This window comes from Galeopterus variegatus, unplaced genomic scaffold (genome assembly GCF_000696425.1).
Source record: "Galeopterus variegatus unplaced genomic scaffold, G_variegatus-3.0.2 Scaffold2869, whole genome shotgun sequence".
NCBI classification, from domain to species: domain Eukaryota; kingdom Metazoa; phylum Chordata; class Mammalia; order Dermoptera; family Cynocephalidae; genus Galeopterus; species Galeopterus variegatus.
In genome coordinates, this window is record NW_007728980.1 from 13,459 (window position 1) to 37,361 (window position 23,903).

Genomic DNA, 23,903 nt, shown 5'->3' on the forward strand with positions numbered 1-23,903 from the left:
GGGGGACAAAATAAACAGTTAAATATTTACAATGTCAGGTGTTCATAAGTGCCAATGGAGAAAATAAAACAGGGTAGGAAATAGAGAACAACAGAGTATGTACGTGGAAGAGAGATGCTCCCTTCTATAGGGATGTTCAAGAAGGCATCTCTGATGAAGTGACATAAATGCTTTTGTTCATCTGGATCTCTCCTAGGCTCTCTCTGCCCCTTGCCAAAGTCACCTTATTTCTGCGTGCTTTGTTGATATAGCTCCTGAACTTCCTTCTCTGCCTGGATTCCCTGTCGTGTTATTACTCTTGGACCTATTGTTAGAGCTTGTTTCCACAAATCCTCTATTGTTGCCTAATATTTTTCACCTAATAACTTAATCTCAGGTATTTCAGGCTTTGGTGACTTACTTGGTGTCTAAACTAGCTCTTTGAGTTTCAAGTTAATTAATTGGGTTTATCATTAATAGCATACTGGCATCTCCAACGTTAGAACTGAGTTGTATTTACAAATACTTACCTTTCAGTCTTTTAGAACCAGCTCTTCAAAGTTAGAGTTTTGAAAAGAGGAAGACAAATTCTGATCTGAAATTTTTCTTTCCTATACTCAACCATCACTCAGTGTAGACATAGCCTTTTATGTATGGAATAATTTCCTATTTTCCTCTAACAAGATCTAATTGGCCTCAGACTCCTTAAGTCTCATTCTAATGTAGCCCAGCAGCAACCTCATGATGAGAGAATGTTCCAGAAGAAATAGCATCAACTTCTTGTAGAGTATTACATTATGTTGGCAGCAATGGCTTAAGTCTGATATTCTCATGTTTACTCCTTGACTTTGAGGCAAGAATGAGAAATACTATTTATGTTATTTATACTATAATATTGTGACTTTTAAGTCAGAAGTAGCTAGGGATATGAAGAAATGATAAAATATTTTTATCCTGAACAAAAAAAGCAATCTGGGGTTTTATTCTCTGATTGATTCAAAAGAGTAGAAAGCAGATATTCCTAGATAGTCAACATGCAGTATGGTAGGTTAAAAAATCAATTTTAGAAAATTAAGCTGAATAAGTACCATTCTTTTTGTGTTTGGAATGAAGTTGCCCCATGCTAGTAAAGAAATAACAAAGGAAACAAAAGCTTTTAAACATTGCTGTGATGGATAGGTTAAAAAATCAATTTTAGAAAATTAAGCTGAATAAGTACCATTCTTTTTGTGTTTGGAATGAAATTGCCCCATGCTAGTAAAGAAATAACAAAGGAAACAAAAGCTTTTAAACATTGCTGTGATGGGGGAGAAATTCTATTTCTATTTATAACTTGTACAGAGTCCCACATAAAAATAGCTCCAACTAACAGATTTGCTCATATCTGGAGTACAAAGTTGTTGCTGCCAGTGATTTGAGGAATTCTAATAAGAGGAACGACAGCATTGGTAAATATTGAAAGTTTATCATCTTTTCTTTTACCCCAGTTTTCATATGTGGAGAAAATTACGGTTCGTAGAAAGTTCTAGATGCTGTATTTTATAGCTTGTTATTTTCTAGGCTCTTGTCTCTTCGGTTTTAATGAAAATGAAGTATTTTCACCCTTCAATTCCATGCCATGAGGTGGATGTATTATCGATAATTGTATCACACTCTGAAAATATTTGTCAGGCCAAAAGATTTAATATTTCCTTCTTATGAAGACTAATGTCGTGTGATTGGTGTGACAACAAAAATATTAAGAACCACGGAAGTTAATGAAAACCATTCTTTTTGTCTCATTTTCAGCGGAGCTTCTTGGGCCATGCCAGTTTTAAGGTGGGGGAACTACTGAAGTCAAAGGAGCAACTGCTGGCCCTGAGCCTGAGGTGGGTCTCTGTTTGCAGAAATACTGTTAAAGTTAATTACCCATGATACTTATCGATGGCCAGTTGTGCTTGAAAGTCACAATTCTTGCAGATGTTAGATGTCAGCTCTCAAATGTCTTATGTTCTCCACTGCAAGGAGTTATAGAGAAATAGCAATTATTCAAATTCACATTCAAGTTCATGTTTCAGGTTGTGAAAGGTTATTAGTCCTGGTAGGAAAAACAATATTACGTTATTATTAAAGTGATGAAATTCTTTGAAAGTAAGAAGGTAAACATAAACTATGATCATGTTATTAAGTATTTTTTGTTATTTATCAAAATGTTACTTTTTAAATCAAGTAAATTTCTAGATTTAGAATACATTAGAGACAACGTTGCAGCTTTCTGATAATAGAAAGCTGCATAATAAAAATTTTCTGATCGTAGTAAGCTGATTTTTTTTAGCTTATTTTGTTACTGCTATTAAACATAAAACATAAGTTAAAACAGACTCATTGAAACAGACAATATATCATAGCTAATTCTGAATATGGGTAGTGCAATTTGTTTTGATATAGAAGATGAGACAACAGTCTTTTGAAAGTTGCAGAGTATTTTAATACTAAGAAGAATATTAAATAAGATAAACATTTTTTAAAAATTCATAATAAATCTGGAAACAATAGTCTGNGTTCCTTCATCTACAGACTGGCAATGCCTCTACAAGTGTTAATGTCCTTTAAACATTCCACATACTCTAATTCAAATTTTAACTATAAGGAATCACAAGTAACATTTTCTCAAGAATTATAATTATTTAGTACCTTATAGCCTTCATATCTTTTTTCATCTTTTATCTACAATTTTTTCTAATTTAATTTCCCCTGAATCTAATTTTTATCTTTAAACATATATTTTTATTTTTGTATTGCAAGCATTTGTCATAGAATTTTTAAAAAATATTTTGCCTTTTTAAAAAGAGTATGTAAGGTGGATATAAGTTACTCTGATAGCTGACTTCCCGGTGTGTTATCTTAATCACTATGCAAGCTAATATTTGTGGCGTACTTCCGATTTTCCTGGCAGTGTACTAGGTGCTTTGGTGGATTACTTTAATTCTCATAACAATAACCCCTAGAAAGGTATAGTTATCATATGCAGGTTTTTTTTTCTTTTTTTTCATGCAGAAACTAAGGCCTAGAGTAGTGGAGTCACTTGTCAAAGACCACACAGACTTGTTAAGAGAGAAGACAGGGAAGCTTGACAATGCCTATCAGTGGATAGTGAGCATGGGGACCAGGAGAAGTAGTTCAATTGCCCAGATTTCCACTTTTGGACAGAATAACTAATTTAGGACCACACTTTAGATCTCTCAGCTCCAACTCTTGTGGGGCTTTACCTTTTCTGCTTTTTGTTTTTCCCCTGATAGGAGCAGCACCAAAGGAGATATGGAAAACATTGTTCGTTGAATTATATTTGAAATATAAAAGGCTTTTTGAAAAAAGTCCTCTTAAATCCTATGATTATGATTACAGTGACAGAAAAGATGTAAAATAATAACTTAATATAAAGCTTTTTTATCAGCATTGTGTGCTGTTTTTCCCTCCATGAGATTGCAGGTTTCAGAAATAAGGAAGACTTTTATCTTTAATTTATTCTCTTACAAAGTATGCAGTGGATATTCACATAGATGGAAGCTTTGTTCTCTATTGTCGGGGATATGGAGGGTTCTATTTTTATTTACATTTAGGTGAAGCAAGAGAAAACCTGCTACAAATAGATATACAGGCAATTACATTGTTTTGTGTTGTAGTGTGAAACTATTATAGATGGTCTTTAAATTTTTTTGATTTTATTGATGCATTTTATGCAACAAATAGTCCCAATGAACAATTATTTTTAGAATAAATAAGGTAATATTTATATCGAAATAACTCCTCCTTGGGTTTGACAAGTTTTCACAATGTAATGCTAAGACGCCATTGCCAAAATTGATTTTTAACAGATTATATTACTTTTGTAAGCTCTCTTATTATCTGTTGAGATCAAACATGTAGCTGACAGTTGTGATAGAAAAGTTTGCCTCATGGGCATTGTTCTTGGCACATAGCATGCATTCATTTGCAGCAGTAGATGTATCACATAGCCTCTCTGTTCCAGAACTGTGCTTGGCTGGGACATGGAAAAGCCAATGTCCTGCTTTCATAGGAACTTCTGGTCTGGTGGACAGGAGAAACATTCAATGGCTTGTGGTAATAAATTTTACTTGCAGCTGTGCCTTATGGTGTATCCGTAGCTTATGTCTGAAAATAGCAATTCCACCTGTCTCTAGTTGCTACATTCCAGTCTGTGGTGTTTGGTGCTTTTATTGGCTGAAAAGACTGCAATAATATCACATCTGTAGTTTGTTTTATTAATTCTAAAATCATCCATACCTACAAAATCTCAAAAGGCAAATAGAAATTAATTTGAAATTTTGGGGGTTTTGTGAAATTTATGTTCGGTTAAGAGTTTTGAGTGGGAATAATGAATAAGGGGTAGGAACTTAAATTAAAAACCCTGATTATCAGTGAAAGAGGAAGGTAAACATCTCTTTAAAATACAAAATGCTAAAATAAAATTTGCTACAACAGTATACAGCCTGCACACTATAAAATTGTTTTGATTTTTCACATTTCACTGAATTACAGTAATTTGTAAACGACTGCAGAAAAAACATTTTTCCTCTCTCTGATAGTGTAACTTACTTGTCATTGTCAGTAAACATTTATCACATGCCTGCTGTGTGCTAGGCAGTGGGGTTATATCAGCAAGCAAAATAAAGCTCTTGTGAAGCTTCAATTTGCAATTATTTTTTTGGAGGGGGGACAAAATAAACAGTTAAATATTTACAATGTCAGGTGTTCATAAGTGCCAATGGAGAAAATAAAACAGGGTAGGAAATAGAGAACAACAGAGTATGTACGTGGAAGAGAGATGCTCCCTTCTATAGGGATGTTCAAGAAGGCATCTCTGATGAGGTGACATAAATGCTTTTGTTCATCTGGATCTCTCCTAGGCTCTCTCTGCCCCTTGCCAAAGTCACCTTATTTCTGCGTGCTTTGTTGATATAGCTCCTGAACTTCCTTCTCTGCCTGGATTCCCTGTCGTGTTATTACTCTTGGACCTATTGTTAGAGCTTGTTTCCACAAATCCTCTATTGTTGCCTAATATTTTTCACCTAATAACTTAATCTCAGGTATTTCAGGCTTTGGTGACTTACTTGGTGTCTAAACTAGCTCTTTGAGTTTCAAGTTAATTAATTGGGTTTATCATTAATAGCATACTGGCATCTCCAACGTTAGAACTGAGTTGTATTTACAAATACTTACCTTTCAGTCTTTTAGAACCAGCTCTTCAAAGTTAGAGTTTTGAAAAGAGGAAGACAAATTCTGATCTGAAATTTTTCTTTCCTATACTCAACCATCACTCAGTGTAGACATAGCCTTTTATGTATGGAATAATTTCCTATTTTCCTCTAACAAGATCTAATTGGCCTCAGACTCCTTAAGTCTCATTCTAATGTAGCCCAGCAGCAACCTCATGATGAGAGAATGTTCCAGAAGAAATAGCATCAACTTCTTGTAGAGTATTACATTATGTTGGCAGCAATGGCTTAAGTCTGATATTCTCATGTTTACTCCTTGACTTTGAGGCAAGAATGAGAAATACTATTTATGTTATTTATACTATAATATTGTGACTTTTAAGTCAGAAGTAGCTAGGGATATGAAGAAATGATAAAATATTTTTATCCTGAACAAAAAAAGCAATCTGGGGTTTTATTCTCTGATTGATTCAAAAGAGTAGAAAGCAGATATTCCTAGATAGTCAACATGCAGTATGATAGGTTAAAAAATCAATTTTAGAAAATTAAGCTGAATAAGTACCATTCTTTTTGTGTTTGGAATGAAATTGCCCCATGCTAGTAAAGAAATAACAAAGGAAACAAAAGCTTTTAAACATTGCTGTGATGGGGGAGAAATTCTATTTCTATTTATAACTTGTACAGAGTCCCACATAAAAATAGCTCCAACTAACAGATTTGCTCATATCTGGAGTACAAAGTTGTTGCTGCCAGTGATTTGAGGAATTCTAATAAGAGGAACGACAGCATTGGTAAATATTGAAAGTTTATCATCTTTTCTTTTACCCCAGTTTTCATATGTGGAGAAAATTACGGTTCGTAGAAAGTTCTAGATGCTGTATTTTATAGCTTGTTATTTTCTAGGCTCTTGTCTCTTCGGTTTTAATGAAAATGAAGTATTTTCACCCTTCAATTCCATGCCATGAGGTGGATGTATTATCGATAATTGTATCACACTCTGAAAATATTTGTCAGGCCAAAAGATTTAATATTTCCTTCTTATGAAGACTAATGTCGTGTGATTGGTGTGACAACAAAAATATTAAGAACCACGGAAGTTAATGAAAACCATTCTTTTTGTCTCATTTTCAGCGGAGCTTCTTGGGCCATGCCAGTTTTAAGGTGGGGGAACTACTGAAGTCAAAGGAGCAACTGCTGGCCCTGAGCCTGAGGTGGGTCTCTGTTTGCAGAAATACTGTTAAAGTTAATTACCCATGATACTTATCGATGGCCAGTTGTGCTTGAAAGTCACAATTCTTGCAGATGTTAGATGTCAGCTCTCAAATGTCTTATGTTCTCCACTGCAAGGAGTTATAGAGAAATAGCAATTATTCAAATTCACATTCAAGTTCATGTTTCAGGTTGTGAAAGGTTATTAGTCCTGGTAGGAAAAACAATATTACGTTATTATTAAAGTGATGAAATTCTTTGAAAGTAAGAAGGTAAACATAAACTATGATCATGTTATTAAGTATTTTTTGTTATTTATCAAATTGTTACTTTTTAAATCAAGTAAATTTCTAGATTTAGAATACATTAGAGACAACGTTGCAGCTTTCTGATAATAGAAAGCTGCATAATAAAAATTTTCTGATCGTAGTAAGCTGATTTTTTTTAGCTTATTTTGTTACTGCTATTAAACATAAAACATAAGTTAAAACAGACTCATTGAAACAGACAATATATCATAGCTAATTCTGAATATGGGTAGTGCAATTTGTTTTGATATAGAAGATGAGACAACAGTCTTTTGAAAGTTGCAGAGTATTTTAATACTAAGAAGAATATTAAATAAGATAAACATTTTTTAAAAATTCATAATAAATCTGGAAACAATAGTCTGATAATTGAGTGTACGTGGAGCATCCTGCCTTGCAATATTTGTATAATGTTGAATGAATATAAAGATACACATAGGACAGCGTTTGTCGATCTTCAGAAGCTCTTATTTTGGTGAGATGTAGAGACCACTTTCACGGAAGCTGACAGTGTCTCAAGTTTGTTTGTCCCTTTTCCCCTCAAGGACCCCCTTGCAGTCAACAATTTATTTTAGTAAAGATGCTGTGGTTTATGCTGAAATCCGTACTCCTGGCTTTCTCTTTTTCTCATTTTTCCTGATCCTTACAGATCTGCGTTTTGATTTCGTAGTATAATATAATTTAAAATAAGTAATACTTCAAGTAGGAAAGTAAGTGCTGGTGTGTTCTGGTGAGGCTGCCATCTTCTCTTTAGTTCCTTTAGGTTGTGTCTCTCGAACATCTGGTGGTAGTGGCGCATTTTGTTTGGGATAATATATACAAATCATTACAGTTTTGTGATGTGATTTTCAACAAAATTGTGTTGTTACTGTTTTCCGTTTGAAGTGTAAAAGGGCCAACTCAGAAGGCTAGCTGTTAATGTCACTGATACCCTTGAAAATATTATCTTCCTAGCATGGCCGTTGGATTCATGCTAGGAGAACTAACTTAGGACAACTAGCCATTCACATGTTTTCTAGATCAGATGCACAGCACTTTCTTTCTCATCCTGCTGACTCACAGCTACAGCACTGATCATGCTATAACCATCACTAGCATCAGCAGCATTACTACCCAACAGCATAGCATTTAGACACCAATTTGAAACAGAAATGGGGGAAACAGAGATTCTTAGTGAAATGAAAATTAGTGAACACAGAGAATACTCAGAGAGAGGTGAAGAACAAAAGGGTCAACTTTAGAGTACTACCCTTAGAAGAAAAAAGAAATATTTGACATAAATTCCAGATATAGTTGAAAGCAAGACAAATTTTCACTTTTGATTTTTAATACCCCTGACTCCTAGTCAATTGATTTTGATAGTATAAAAGGAAAACAAATTTAACAACAAAGAATTGAGTTTTCTAGAAAATAATTTAAGACAATCAATTTTGAAATGGCTAGGTTATTATTTTTCCCCTTTTTTGTGCTTTGCAAAATTTGCTGTCTATTCTCCCCAAGAACCAGACAGATTATAGATTTATCATAGCCCTCTGATTTCTGGTACATGATGTTTTCTATTTCTGATGTAATTTATCTTCTTTCCACTGACTCTGTCTCTGAGGTACTGAGTTGGAAGAACATTAGGTCAAGGGTAAGAAACATTTTTATGTTTGTTTTGTTTTTTAAATATTCCTTTGCTCTGATTATTTCTGACTTAACTTCCTTTTATATTCCAGTCACGATTTTTAAAATGATAGAATTCTCAGATTATTTAAAAAAAAATTCACAGAAATAGAGCATTTTTGCAGGCACCATTCTTTAATGGTAAAGTTCCTTTTCTTTATGGTGTGTTTCAGCTTCTCGAAATCTTAACAGTTCTGCTTGTGTTCACAGTCCCTTTGGGGGCTTCTATCAGATAATTCAGACTATAAAACTAATGTGGCTACTGTGTCACATGTAGATAAAGTGTATGGGAATTTTTTTTTTTCCCACAGAGCACTTCAAGGGGCAAGAAGTGTGTATTTAATTTGTAGGTTTAGACTCAAATTTCATGAAATATGATATTGTATACTTTTGAAATTGTAGAGTTATATTTTGTTTGCATATATTAGGAAAATGCCTCCAATATATAAAGTGGTTTCAACTCATATGAATCACCTTCATTCCAGTGCATGGTTTACTGTGTTTCTGAGTGATCTAGCATCCCAAACGGACTTGATATCTCTGTTTAGTATTAACCTCTTTGCCTTTATATTACATTTACTTTGTTCTGCTACTTTACCTTTGTTGGTTCTCTTTTGACTTCTTTTATGTCTCAATTATATTTTCTGTTTGGTCTGTAGTTCATTGCTTGTAGTCCTGACTTCTATACTATACACAGACAAGGTAGAGTTTTTGTATAGAGGATTATAATTTTAGGCATGAAAGACACTGGATAAGCTTACAATAGTGATAATAATGACAATGAGAAGGAGGAAGAGGAAGAGGAGAATACAACTTACTATGTGCTTGGCGCTCTGATGAGTATGTTAGAGGTGTTTCTTTGACCTTTACGACATTAGCATATGATGTTGTTGTAATTTTCTCCATTTCATTCATCAAGAAACTGAGGTATAGAAAGCAGTTAAGTAAATTACACAAAGATATAATGGGAAAGGAAAGGTATAAAGCCTCACATTTTCTGACTATAAAGCCCATGATTTTAATGACCTACTTCTTGTCTCCTTCAACAAAGGAGAAAATTGAGAAACATTTGAAATGTATGTCACATGCCACATGACTTACTAATGGCAGAGCAAAGCCAGGACTCGGGTCCAGTACTGCTTGTTCATGGTTTCTTCCATGTTTGATTTCACCTGGTCTTATAGTAGGTGATGAGTAAATCTGGAGAAATCTGGAATGCCAGAAAAGAAAGGGAAAAAAAAAAAAAAAAAAGGCAGAAAGCAGAAACAAGCCTGATAGTTTAAGGGGGATTAGAGACTGAAGGAAACCTGTGGAATCTCCTCTCACCCCAGAACCATGATATTCTCAAGACCTGGACCTGGTTTGCTGCCCAAGCACCTGACAATCATTTGCTCTACCAACCTGACCTGAATCTCTGGGAACTGTACAAGCAGAATGTTAGAACACCATATTACTGCTTTATGATTTAATAGTAGAATGAAAAAGTTAGATCTGCCTTTGGGAATGGTGCTAGCAGTCAGGGGGAAAATTATATTGCTCTTAAAGTATTCAAACCACCAGAGAGGAAAAACAACAGCAACAAAAAGGAAGGAAATCCTTCTCAGAGGGAGGGAGACAGATGGAAATGTTTAAACCTTATGGGACTTTGTTGTGTGCCTCTTCACAGTTTGGATTTCGTTCAGTGCTCATTTGTTCAACAATTTTTGAGAACTTTTCATATGCTAAGTACAGGGGTGTGTTCTTCAGAAAGTTTAAAAAATGGCAGCAAAGGTAATATTTTGCAGTCAATGCTACTTATGACATTATTTATTGAGCATCTGCTAGTATGCAAGGAATATGTTAGGTGCTTTTCATGCATTATTTTCCTTAATCCATGTGGTAATATCATCTCTGTTGTATAGCAACTTGTCTAAGATCCTACAGCTGGTGATTGTAGGATTAGAACTCAGTTTGGTCTGATTCCAGAGTCTGTTTGTTTTTATTTTTCTACCTTGTAGGAAGCTCAAGATCTAATAAAATCTTTATGTCCTTCTCTATTTTATATTGCATCCTTTGGAGAGTTTTAGGGGCCTCGATTATTTTTCTTAATGTTTTATTTTAAAATTTAATTTTATGTGCCTGCAACATATAGAGTTTCAATAATTAGTTTGTTGGGATTTTGATTCACTATTATGACTTCTTTGTGTTTTTAATGGATGCTAAATGTAAACCTAGTACCACAAATTTATTTCTGGATGGAATCCATCGAAATTAGTGAGTATAATGCAATCTAAGCTTGAGAGTGTATATGAAACAAGTAACTTTCAGAGAAATTGTTAGTAATAGGTTGCAATCTTCTTGAAAAGCTGAAAATCTTACTTAGAATTCCCACTTTCTAAGTATTTAAGTATAGGCCACTTTACCTAGAGTCTTTATCTTGTCACAGAAACTTTCAACTCATCTTAACGAGTGTTCTATTATTTCTTTTGTAACCCTTCCACATGTAACCTCCAAAGTTAAGCAAACATTTGTATAATTTTATCAGGATGGATGTGATAAAAAGTTTTATTGAATACAGATATGTAAGAATTTATTCATGCAAAGAGAATTTGTTTCCATTTATTACTTCTGCCACATTTACAGTAATGCTTTCATGGAACATACGAACATAAGACTCTGATGACCCAAAATGGACATATGGTATTATTTTTAATAATATACAACATGTATGGGAGAGGATATGAAAGGAAAAGCATTCAACTTCTGTTTGTTTTAAATTTTTTCCTATTTTATGTAGCATTTATATGGGCACATATGTATACATCCACATATATATCATCAATTGTGTGGATGGATATGTTTGTGCATCTAAATTTTTTTATGACTTTTGCTTTCTCATAGATCACAAATACTTATTTTTGATATTTGTCAAATATTTATGCTTAGAGAAGGTAAGATCAAAATTGTGAGGTTTTTAAGTTTTAATTTTTTGATGTTTGCTTAATTTAACCTCCTTAGACCCACAGAGTTCAATTTCATTGTTTCTAAAAATAAAAGAACAACAAAAAATCCTACATGTTTTTAACTTCATCTCCAAAAGTCATGCTGTTAACTTGAGAGTTGTAAGTAATGATAATAGGCTCTGTAGGCTATACTCTACAGTCCTCTGTACAAGCATTCTCAGGGTGGCAAAAAGATGAAATTGCCAGTAGTATCTTGGGAGTCCAGGCATGTTTTATAGGCTACAGGACAGTGGATCAGAATAAGTTTGTTTCTGGAATCTTGTAAGTGGGTCTGAATCCCCACAGTGACTAGAAACCAGCCCTGCCCATAGATTGACAGTACAGTTTAAAGTGATAAATTTCTTTTTCTTTTCAAATAAAAATTAAACATTCTTAGACCTTTAATTTCCTGCTGCTACTCTTTTCCTGGACACAAATAAAGGTTATGTAGCACTTCTTAATATAAGCACCTGATCTATTCTTTAAATTGTGTATATGTGAATAGTTCTCTAATGACAACTTTTCTTGTTAATATCTACTTGAACTTCAGAGATTATTTAAAAAGACCACTTCCAAGCATCTTAGAAGCCATGTATATTTTGCATAGTTTTCATTCTCCTTAAGTAGTCTTCCAATCAGCTTTTCTTAGGTACCAGCAACTGGGATTAGAGCAGAAAATTCTGATGGTCTCCACAGCACTAAGTGTTAGGTTTGTCTTAAATATTTTTTAAATTAAATAAGGTCAGTAGACTGGCAGCCAACAGCGTCTCTTTGGGAGAGAGTAGCATATTTGTGATTAATTATTGAAGAGAATAGACTATACTTGATTGAATGCATCAATGAAAATGTTAGAAGAGGAGGATGGCATGTAAATAGCTAACTTAATTGATGCATTTGAACAGAAAAAAAAAATGAAAAATTCATATCCTAAGTCCTGAAAGCAATGCATCAGAACCCTGCATTTATCTCCATGGGAGGGAACAAGCAGGAACACATGCGAGTGAATAGCAAATGCACACGCATGGAGCACAGGCGCATGCGACAGAGCCGCACGTCCCTGGAGCGCTGCTCTCACTGTGCCTTTGGTGTGATTCGCATGAAGGTGACAGGAAGCTCCTCCACAATAGCTCTGACACAGACTCAGGCTCTATCACATGTTGGGAGAGGTAACTAACACTATTTGAGGTTTATGAAGTGTCAAGCATTCCATATGTTTTATCCTACTAGTCTTCTAATCACCTTAATCTTCTAGTGGCCTGGAAGATGAAACTATTCCTGGTTGAATGATAAGCAAACTGAGGAACAGGAGTTTGACTTCCTGCTGTCGTGGGATAGAGAATGGGGATTGCTGGAGAACAAGACTCTTGATATCAAGAACTTCTCAGACAATGTGTATTTTGTTTAGAAACTTAGAATTTGATAATTTGAGAGACCAGAACATACCTTGAAACTGGCATTTTAACTTCTCGTTGGACCCCTTTAGTGACAGGGAACTCAAACTTAGGGTTTTTCCTCCCCATTTTCAGACATGTCTAGTGTTAGAAAAGCATTTCTATTTTATCTCCTTGCCACAGTCCTATCCCTTCTTCATGGAGTTAAATAAAATAAGTCTCATGCCTTTTCTCCATGACCACATTTCAAAGCAGTGTTTTTGTCCAACTTTCAGTCTTCCCTCCTTTTTTCTCAGGAAAATATGTGAGGGAGTAGAAAGAGGACCTTTGTACCAGACTTAGGTTCAAGTCCCAGCTGTGTCACCACCTGTGTCACCCCAGGCATATTGTCTATTCTCTTTAACATCTGCTAATGGAAGTAGTAATGAATGTCCTTCCAGGGTGGTTCTGGACAATTAAAAGCAGTGAAGTTCCAAGTACTGCCTTGTATTAGAGAGAAAATGCTCTATAGATATTGTTTCCCTTCTTGCATTAAACTTACTAATTCTCTCAACCATTCCTTGATCTCTTGCTTAGTTTGTTGGAATTCTTTCTTATAATGTGACAGCCACATAAACTTGGTCAGTGGCAGAGAAGATGATTTAACCCTTCATCTAGACATATGTTTCTATTATCCAAGAAATGGATGCTTACCCGAAACCTGTATTCTGGTTTTAATCACTCTGACATTATCTTTGGCTTATTATTAGGTGGCAGATACTGGCCAGAGGCATATGGAGAGCAGTTTATTTGGTTGAAGCAGGCAGTGTACCAACAGAGTTGAGAAAAATATAAAACTTGTTTTGACTAATACCTTTAGCAACATAGCATTGAAACCAGGGCAGACATTCATAAATGAATCAAAGGGTGTCAAATTGCTTTTAGAATTTACTGATGCATTTTATTGCTGAATATATCAAACACTGTCCACAGAAGTAAATTCAAGTGGCATTTCACTGGTCTGTGAGAATGAAGGGAGACATCAAACACAGAAGTAAGGGCATTTGCTTATGAATCAAATTATGTTCCTTTATGTAACTGTGTTAAAGGCCCTTAGGGACACAGTTGCCTAATTATCAAAAGGCTATAAAACAAGGCATTTTGTAATAATGGTTAAAATTTCATCAATTTATTATAAAATTGGAGTAAAATGTAAAGCATGAAAATATGGGATCAGTGCAGTAAAAAAGTAGGAAGAGCATGTGATTTAGAAACATATCTATGCCCAATGCCTGGTTCTTCTATTGCTTAGCAGGCTGGCTGATTGCTCTGAGACTCAGTTTTCCTATCTGTGAAATGGGGGTGATAGTGGGGTTTGTTGTTAGGATTACATGAGTTACTACCACGAAATGTTTACAACAGAGTCTGACACATGGTAAGTGCCCAATAAATGCTAACTATTATTTTTATTAATTTTTAGTTATTGATTAGCTTCTCTAGTCTCAGTTTTTTTTTTTTTTTAAATTTCCAGGAGAGGATTAGACATAGTATATACAAAGTATCTGAAATGATATGTGATGCCATCTGAAGGTATCTGGTACTTATCATACTACTTATTTAAATTATTATCATCATATTATTATTTTCCATTTCATTCAACTAGACTACCTTTCATTTATAATATAAATGGCTCTGCAGTTATATATTCTGCATTTTTCTTTATGTTCCTAATCTATTTTAATGAAGCTGTAAGTATGACCATGGAAACCAATTAGCACTTACTCAGTTTTCATTATTGAAGAGATGGATTTGTCAAATTGCAAATTGATTTAGACTTCTCAGTCACTGAAGGGACAACATATACTTAGAGTACACTTTAATAGCACCTCGGTTTGTATAGAAAAGCCTAAAATCTTTCTTCTCTTAAAATTCACATCATATACAATTAATATCTGTATACAAAGACCTACCTGCTTAAGAAGTTTGAGAGCTAATTTAGTTTTGAAGACAATTTACAGGAATGATTAGACCTGAAAAAAAAATTATGTTTGACCTGAAGATTTTGTACTGGGTTTGCCCATATTTACCAAAGTCACTTTGATCATTACTGTTGTGTTTCTGCTGCTCTGGACATATCAGCTTTTTCTAGTGTTTTTTGTAGTGTTAGTATCCCCTGAGTTATTAGTATATATTCTTTGAGTAAAATAATTCTATGGTCAAATAAGTTTGAAAATCCTTTATTAAACAAAAAGAAAAAAGAAGTGAAGTGGGTGTCCTCACCGTGAAACTTCTCAGTGCCTTCATTAACCCTTCAAGGCCTTTTAGGACACATGTCATCAGAAACTTTTCTAAAGCTAATTTGAACACAAGAAATTTTCTTCATGGAACACCTATTAACAGTTCATTAGACATAGCGTTCCAAGAAATAAAGCCACCTAATTTAGAAAATGCTGATTTAGAACAAAAACAATGTATTTTCCAGAGAAATATATGTATGTCTGCATGCATTTATCTACTTTTTTCCTACAATAAGCATTTCTCTAACACACACACATCTGTAGGCAAGCATGCGGTTCTCTCCCAAATGAACACTCCCCCCCCCGGCATACACACTGTGCCCCTATCTACATGCAGGTGCCTACTCCTGTGTCTCCCCCACTGTCACAGTCATGCCCATGGCCAATATAGACACCAATTTAATATTTGTACAAAATGTATGTGAAAAGATTGGCAATGTATGTGATGTTTATGTTCACTAACAGATTTTTTTCTTAAAGCTTGTGTAAGTGAATGCATACTTATTTTCACAATCACCTAATATTTTACCTACCCTAAACTGAACTTAGCTCTTCCCCTGAAAGCTCTTCCTTTTGGTACTTTTCCTTTCTTGGTTAAACTAAGAACCATCAGGGACTGTAAATGTATCACAAGCTAGAAGTCTCAGCATGAGTTTTTAGCTTGTCCTTTCTAAAATTCTTATCTGGCTGTGTTCTTTTCCTGCTTGAAATTTTATATCCTCTTCCCGTTCCCTGAAATGCCTTTCCTCCTCTCCAGTGAGCGTGAGTCTGAACACACGTATGCAAACACCTCAGCCAAGGTATCCAAGGTTCTCTATCCACAGCCTGGTTTAAGTCTGCTTTTTCAGTCTCTTCTGTAGTGACACACATATTCTTAACACTAACCACCATTTCCTCAATCATTAATCGTGGTTTATGGGTTCTTAACACTTTCTAATAATGCAGTCAGAGTTCCCATGTCTCTCTAGAAACCCCTCTTCTCGTGTTCTTTGAGCTCAGTTTCAACGTCAGCCAGTAAGGGAGCATGACATTTGTGTGTGCAGGTGATGCCCCTTAGATTCTTCCCCACTGTGATGTCCTTTTTTCCCTCTCCATTTTATGGTATCCTTTGCCCAAGGAATATGTCTTATTCATCTAGAAGATGCTGGTATTTTCCAAATTTACTCTTATTAGGAAAAGAGAGTTAATATTAGTGAAAGGTCTGGTCACTGTCCCCTACCACAGCTTACCATTGGTTCCTCAATCTCCTGTGACATAATGACTGTCTTCCTATCATTAGGCTGTTTTGTTTTTGTTTGTTTGGGTAATTCAGTAACTTTATTTTTTATTTTATTTTTATTTTAACATCTACATATTTGTGGTGTACAGTGTGTTGTTTCAATACATGCATGTACTGGGTAATGAATCACTTAGGGTAGACAGCATAATCTTGTACCCATCAGTCCACCGCTCTCCTCCCCCCAGCCTCCTCCCCTCCCAGCTTCTAATAACCATTGTTCTACTCTCTACTTCTATGAGAACCATTTTTTTAAATATATATTTCACATATAAGTGAGATCATGTAGTATTTGTCTGACTTACTTCATGTATGGTNGCACCACGCTCAGCCAGTGAGCAAACCAGCCATCCCTATATAGGATCCAAAGCCGTGGCCTTGGTGTTATCAGCACTGCACTCTCCTGAGTGACCCACGGGCCAGCCCAGGATATCATTTCTTTCTATAGGCTTTTCAGTAGGTGCTGCAAGAAGCAGGTCCCAGCTCATCATTCCTGCTCCAGCTAACAGAGGCTTAAGGATCATTAAAAGGTCACTTTTTTCAAGAAAAACTGTGTTTTCAACAAGGTTGTCCTTTGCTTTCCCATTTGTATATTGTTGTCAGTTCTACTTAGTACGTATATATGGGTGAGCTGTAGTAGCGGTTACCATCCCTTAGGGGATATAGGCAGTCACCTGCCCCATAACAGTGTTTTCTCCATAATAGCATGCTCTAGCCCAGGAATCCATTCAGTGAAATTCACTGATGTCTGTTCTTTTTATAGGATTCTTTTTTATAACATTGTGTTGTGCTGATGAGTTTGTTACACTGTGGGACAGTTTTACTGTATTTCTTAGAAAGTAAGGTTTTTAAATGAACCAAAATCATTGAATGCAGGTTGGACTGGACCTGACGTAGGTGTTACTGGGCATATACTTTATATGAGAAAATAAAATGACCAAATTCACTTGCAAATACATGCTGAACGTTACCTTTTACCTTATGTATAGAAATATATTCTGGAAAGTAAACAAACACATTCATTTAGAACTTAATATAAAAACTGATTTATGAAAAGAATTTTAAGGTGGCATAATAAACATGGTCTTATTCTCATCTATATATCGAAGACCAGAGCAGATAACTTAAATTTTATTTTATTTTTATCTTCCCTAATGTTTCTCTGATTCAGTCTCCCTCATTGAAAGCAGGTTTAAAAGTTTCAATTCTAAAATTAGAAATGATGTGTGGTGGGAATTATTTTTCTCTTATCTAGAAACAAACTGAAGATTTTCCAGGGGCTCAGGCAGTAAATAGGAGAAAGAGTCTCTAAGTGTTCTTGTTTGTTGGGCAAACTGCCAACTAACACTAAATTTTTTGGCTTTTGAGACTTGCCTCTAGTACTGGTAAAAATGAATTGCTTCTATGACCAAATGATATAGCCTGTAAGGCACTTTAAGAATAGCCCTGAGATAGTAACATGGAAGGAAGTTAGAGTTCCATTACTGTCACCAGGAGTTAATTACTTTGCTTAAATTTCTCAATCTGTCTAGTAATGATAATAACACCACTGAGATGAGCTTAAATTATAGGTTCATAAGCCAGATTTAAATAAAAGTATCCCCTTATACTTTAATAAAAAAAAGAAATTATTTTCTACCTACTCTTTCTTATGTACCATCTTTCTTTTCCCTGATCCCCTACTAGTCCTTAAAACAGGTACTATTCCAGTGATGTTATATTTCCTGTCAAATTCATTAGAAAAACATATAGCTACAATAAAAGGTATATGAATATTCCAGGGAGGGGAAATGGTAAAGACACATATAACTGGTTTTATAATATTTGTTATAAAATTATATTGTTTTTTCAGAGATTGTCTTTGTAATGTCTATAAATTCTTTGAGTCCAGAAATGCTAGTCATTCATATGAAATGATGCCTTAAAATTTTCTTTGAGCTTCAGGGCTAAGGCAAATAAAAAATGGGAATATATATCTTTTCTACGAAGTGGTATTTTTGTTTGTTTTTTGGGTTTTGTTTGTTTCAATTCTACATCAATTTTTAACATCTTACAGGTCCATTTCTCAGCAAGAGCCTTACAGACTTTCCACCTAATGTTTTCCCTACAGGGAAATGTGGAATTAGAAAGGAAGGCTATTGATTTTCCAAGTGATAAAGAGGGTTTTCTTCTAGAACTAGTTTTAAGAATAGGATCCTGGGCAACTATGAAGGTAGAAGAGAGGCCGAGCATAGAGAACAAGCAACATTTTATAACAGCATATAAATACTCATTCTGGGAAGAGTTTTCCCTTTTGCTCTTGAGTCATACATTTAATAATCACCATGTAATGCTGACTCATGAGCTTCCAATGCAGACTGCAGAATCACCACATAGATTACCTATTCTGTCAGTTGGGACTGAAAACTAAGTCACATCTCTCAAGAATTGTAGTCTAAGTTCTGGCATTAACTCAACACATGACTTCAGGAATTAGATTTTTGTGTGTTTCAATTTTTATCATCTCTAAAACAGAGAATTTCAATTAGATGATCTCTAAATCCCTAGTGTTAGTTGCCTGACAGTTGTTACCATCTATGACTTGCTTTTAGGGGATGGGGCAAGGGAAGTAATTTTTGCATTACTTAGAGGACCTGATTAGCAATTACACAAGGAAAAGGTTTTGGTCTTTTTAAGATAACCTCTATGTTCCTGGAAGATAGCCCTTCCAGTATCAGATTTAAAGAAATCTTTACAAACAGAGGCATTGACTGGAGTTCTGAGGGCATCTCACAACCCTCAAGTATAATTGGGAATAAGAGTAGTATGTTTCTCATAAGGCTGATTTGAGACTTTTTAAAAAAGTAATGCATGCAGTGTAATTGAAATAGTGCCTGGTACATAGCTCCTAATAAGTATTGGTCATCATGATCATCATTAGCCTGATTATTTCATAACACTGAGCTCTGAATAGCTTTTTCTTTCTTTAAAAATGAGTATCCAATATCTCCAGGATTTTGGATGCCTACCTGTCTTTGCCTGGGCCAGCGGGTAATCAGTGCTAGGCTCACTGGGAAGGTAACATTTGTGCAATAACTTGAAGGAGAAAATAATCTTGTGATATTAGTTGGACGGTGGTGATAGTGTGGTTGTGGTGTTTCAAGCAAAAAGAACAGCTAATGCAAAGGCCCTGAAGAAGGAATTTTCCTGGTGTATTCAAAAAACAGTAAAAGTCCCATGAAGCAAGAGTTGAGTCAAAGAAGTGAGGCCAAGGAGGTGACAAGGTCCAGATGTTACAGGGATAAAAGCCGTGCCTGCTTTATCCTTTACTGAGTAACGCTGGGAGGATTCTGAGCCCAGAAGGATTTTGAGCAGAGGAGTGACATGATCTGACTTATGCTGTGTTGGAAACAGACAGACTGCAGGAGGGCAAGAGTGGAAGCAGGGGGACCGGGAAGGAGTCCTCTGCCTTAATCCAGGTGAGGAGTGATGGTGGCTTGCAGCAGGGAGGTAGTTTGGAGGTGGCGAGACATGGTCTCATTCTAGGTACATTTTGAAGAAAGAACAGGTAGGATTTGGGGACAGCATAGATGTGGGATTTGAGAGAAAGAGAGAAAACAAAAATGAATGCAAAGATTTTAGTCTAGACTTTGGGAACAGTGGAGTCCCCAGTGCGTAGGGGGAGTCTGCAGTAAAACAGGTTTTAAGACAACGATTGGGAGTTCAGTTATTAGTTAAAATTATTAGTTTAGATGAATTAAATTTGTAAAAATGAATTAACAAACTACTGAAGAAAATAATAAAGCAACCCCGTGAAGCCTAGAAAACTATTTTAAATTATATCCAAGAGAAGCAAATATCTGAATAAATAGAGAAAATCATCACTAAAATTTTAATGTGCATTGATAAAAGGATGTTTTAGAGAGTATTTGTTTAGTGCTCTCAATAAAGTCCTGTAACACATCAATTTATTAAACAGTAACAGGATGGAGAGAAGAGAGTATAATAAAGATAAAAACATAATGGCTTAAATAAAAACTACATTGAAAATAAGAAATAGTAATTTGATACTGTTGAAAACTTAGAGAGGCTGAAGATAAACCCAAGCAATAATGTAGAATTCAAAATACTACGATCACTTCTATCTACTCGCTGCTTCCACCACTTCCGCCGCCAGTACTGCCAAGAAAATAATAATTTACTGTTTACACAGATTGTCTCACTTAAGCTTCAAGATAACTTATAAAGTAGGTAATATTATTATTCCTTTTATAGATGATAAAATTAAGCTTAGAGGTCTTTCTTAAGTAAATGACATTAGAGATATATTCCAGAGAAAATGAAAAAAAAAAAAATAGAAAGGATGAAAAAGATGATTTATAAGCAGGGCAATTTATAGAACTGCAATAAAAGGCTTATTTTAAGGATGATGGACTAGATTCAGTAATCAAAGTCATATTAAGATAAAACTTTCCAGACATCTACAAATGTAATTTAAGTGAATTCTCTATGTTTGAAGCAAAAATAATGAATAATGGCCAATAGCAAGTTATAGTCTGGTAATTTTTACAGTTTGATGTTTGAAGAGTGTTAAAGACTGAATGTCCCCCTTCCCCATTAGTATGTGGAAGCCCTAATCCCCAATACAGTTGTATTTGGAGATGGGGCCTCTAGTCGGTAATTAGTTTCAGATGAGTTGGTGATGGGGGGGGGGCTATGATGGGATTGTTAACGTTGTCAAGAATAAGATTTACTCTACTTCAAGAGATACCAAGTGAAATTTAGAAGAAGGTAGGAGGGTAAAACTGATTACTATGCTTGGAAATGCTCAGTAATTCAAGATAAAAAATAAATACAACACACCCATGGTGACAGTTAATGTGACCCACAGAGAAATCATTTGCCGTATTGCTTATGCCTGCATAGAAGGGGATGTGGTAGTTGGTGCAGCTTATGCTCATGTACTCCGAAGCATGATGTGAAGGTATTTTGTATTTGGATGTGGTCCTTGCCAGAACTACCACTGGAAACAAAGTTTCGGGGGCTCTGAAGGGAGCTATGGACGGAGCATGTCTTATCTCTCACAGTACCAAGTGATTTTCTGGCTGTGATTGAGAAAGCAAGGAATTCAGTGCAGAAGCACTTTGGAAGCACATCACAGATCAGAACAGATCCCATGCAGATTATCTGTGTAATCTAATAAAAGATGAAGATGCTTATAAGAAACCATCCTCTCAATGCATAAAGAACAATGTAACTCCCAACATGGAGAAGATGTATAAGAAAGCTCATGCTGTTATGCTAGAGGATCTGGTCTATGAAAAGCCGAAGAAAACAGTTAAAAAGAAGAGGTGGGACATCCAAAAATGTCTCTTGTCCAGATGGGAGGGATCAGGTTGCTCAGAAGAAAGCAAGTTTTCTCAGATCTCAGATCTCTTGAGAGCTAAACCAAACCATCGTGATGCTCTATGAAAAATTTTCATATAAAGACAATAAGCTTATTGACCAAGCAGGTAAAAAAGAAAAATTAAAAAAATTATCACCACTTTATGTTTTGGTTTTCAGAAATAAAATTTTAAAAATCAGATGTAGCCTTCTCATTTCTACGTTTTTGATAAATCCCAGCACTGCTGATGATTTGTGAGGTGGTCTTAAGGTTTTCAATTAACCAGGGCCGCAGTTTCTACAAAATGGATTGAACGATACTGAAGATTTCTCACTGTTCTAAGCATTTTCTGATTTTAGTCGGTCCTAAATACTAAGAGTTCTGAGGAGTTTATATAAGAATAACAGAGAAAAACAGCTACAACCAGACTTATTTAAAACTAGTGAAACTTTTATCTGGAACATAAATTTCATTTCAAATCTTAAATATTTATTAAAGGTATATAGCAGTTCCTCTTAATTGAAAATTTTACTCACGACTTTTAATTTTTACATCTTTCTACTTCCCATTAGGACCTCAGGTTGCCAAATACCAAACCCATTATTTTTCTTGTATAAATTTTTTTTAGTGATGCAGTAAAGACCTTTTAATTACTAATAGATATGAGGAGTCTTCAAAAAGTTCATGGAAAGATTTGTGTTATATTTTAATCCCATTTTTTCCACAAACTTTTTGAAGTATGAACCCTTCACACCTGCATGTATTCTCTTATAATCAGAAATCTTGAAATAACATTTTAAAAGAGAGATATTCAGAGAAACAAGCAGATCGCTTTCTCATGTACTCTGTAAGTTGAGAAACTGGTGCAGGACATTTGATTTGTTCCTGCTAATCTTCAGAATCTATTGAGCATGAATATCAGCAGTATACTGTTTCCAGGCAGCAGAGAATTTGAACTTTACTTCAATTACTTTTATTCCTTTTAACAATAACAACAAAAATTCTGTAGGAATCTTTATTGTTCTAGATAGACTGCTTTAACTGTTAATCAGTCACATTTTGACCTCTAGAATAATTATCAGATGATTTAGTCATGCAGAGTTAAGACTGGCTAGCAGAACAAGTTAAAATTAGAAAACGTGAACTTTGAGGTCTTTATAGTATTTTAAAATCCGGGCCTCCCTGTCTGCCCTTGCATAGTTTGCCTGGCTAAACTGAGTTTCTTTATTGTGGCTGTAACCTTCACAGGTGGTTTGTCACCACACAGAAGCCCTGGATCCCCATGCCTGCTCGTCTTCTACTGCTTTGTCCACCTCCCCCACTCTAATACTCTGTGCTCCCCAACTTCACTCTGGTACCTGAGGTCCGTCCTCAGCCCCATGCCCTCTCTCAGTCATTCTCTTCCTTGAGCTGGAAGCTGGCTCTCTCTCGTTCTTATCTGGGGTTGGATAGGCATCCTCTGCAATCTCCCTGGATTGTCTCATGGCCTCGGACATACCGTCTGATTCTCACATTAGTGAGGTCACCTCCAGATGTCATTTCACTTGTTTCATGAGAATTTTAACTTGAGACACAGTGTGGCTTTCTTCAGCACCACTCCTCTTGGACTTCTTGGGATTCAATGGCCACACAGACGACCTTGCCAGTTCACTGACCTCTCAGGCTGTTCCCTTTCTTACTTTAGCAGCCCACTCCCATGGTCATCCCCTAATCCCATCACTAATAACATGGCTCCATTTTAAGCATCCTATTCTGATTTCCATCTCCTGTCTTTCTAGACCATACTGAGCCATGGATGCCACAGTCCTGTTCTGTCCCTCAAAGCTCCTCTCTGACACCCACCCTTCTTGTCTCATCCAGGCAAGATGCCATGGTCCATCACTGAGAAATCACAGAACAATTCCCTGACATGTACCCTCAACTCCTGTGCTCCTCTTCCCTGTTTCTATACTCCCTGAGCAAAATATAAGCTAATTAACTAATTAACTAATTAAAAATAAAAACCACCACAACAAATGGCTAAACTCAACATTTTGCTTACATTTGCATTCCTGCAGCTGAATGGGCCGGGAAAGCCTGACTCTGATGCTTACAGGATTCATTTGGGTGCATGACCCCTAACTTTATGGCTGTCCTCACTAGCACTCCGTAGTCCCACTGTGTTCCCCTGGTCCATGCACCCTCACTCTCTCTGAGACCATTATTTTATACCTCCTCATTTCTAAAGTCTCTCAAAT

The 23,903-nt window shown here is 35.5% G+C and overlaps 1 protein-coding gene across 1 annotated transcript in view; it reads left to right on the plus strand.

Annotated features, from left to right (window-relative positions):
• Positions 1-2,093: 2,093 nt before the first annotated feature.
• Positions 2,094-23,903, plus strand: part of INPP4B (inositol polyphosphate-4-phosphatase, type II, 105kDa) — a 303,350-nt gene continuing 281,540 nt past the window's right edge. Inside the window, exons 1-3 of the mRNA XM_008583251.1 lie at positions 2,094-2,109; positions 3,258-3,376; positions 6,327-6,406. Coding sequence (XP_008581473.1) covers positions 2,094-2,109; positions 3,258-3,376; positions 6,327-6,406 — 215 coding nt within the window. The remainder of the gene's footprint in view (positions 2,110-3,257; positions 3,377-6,326; positions 6,407-23,903) is intronic.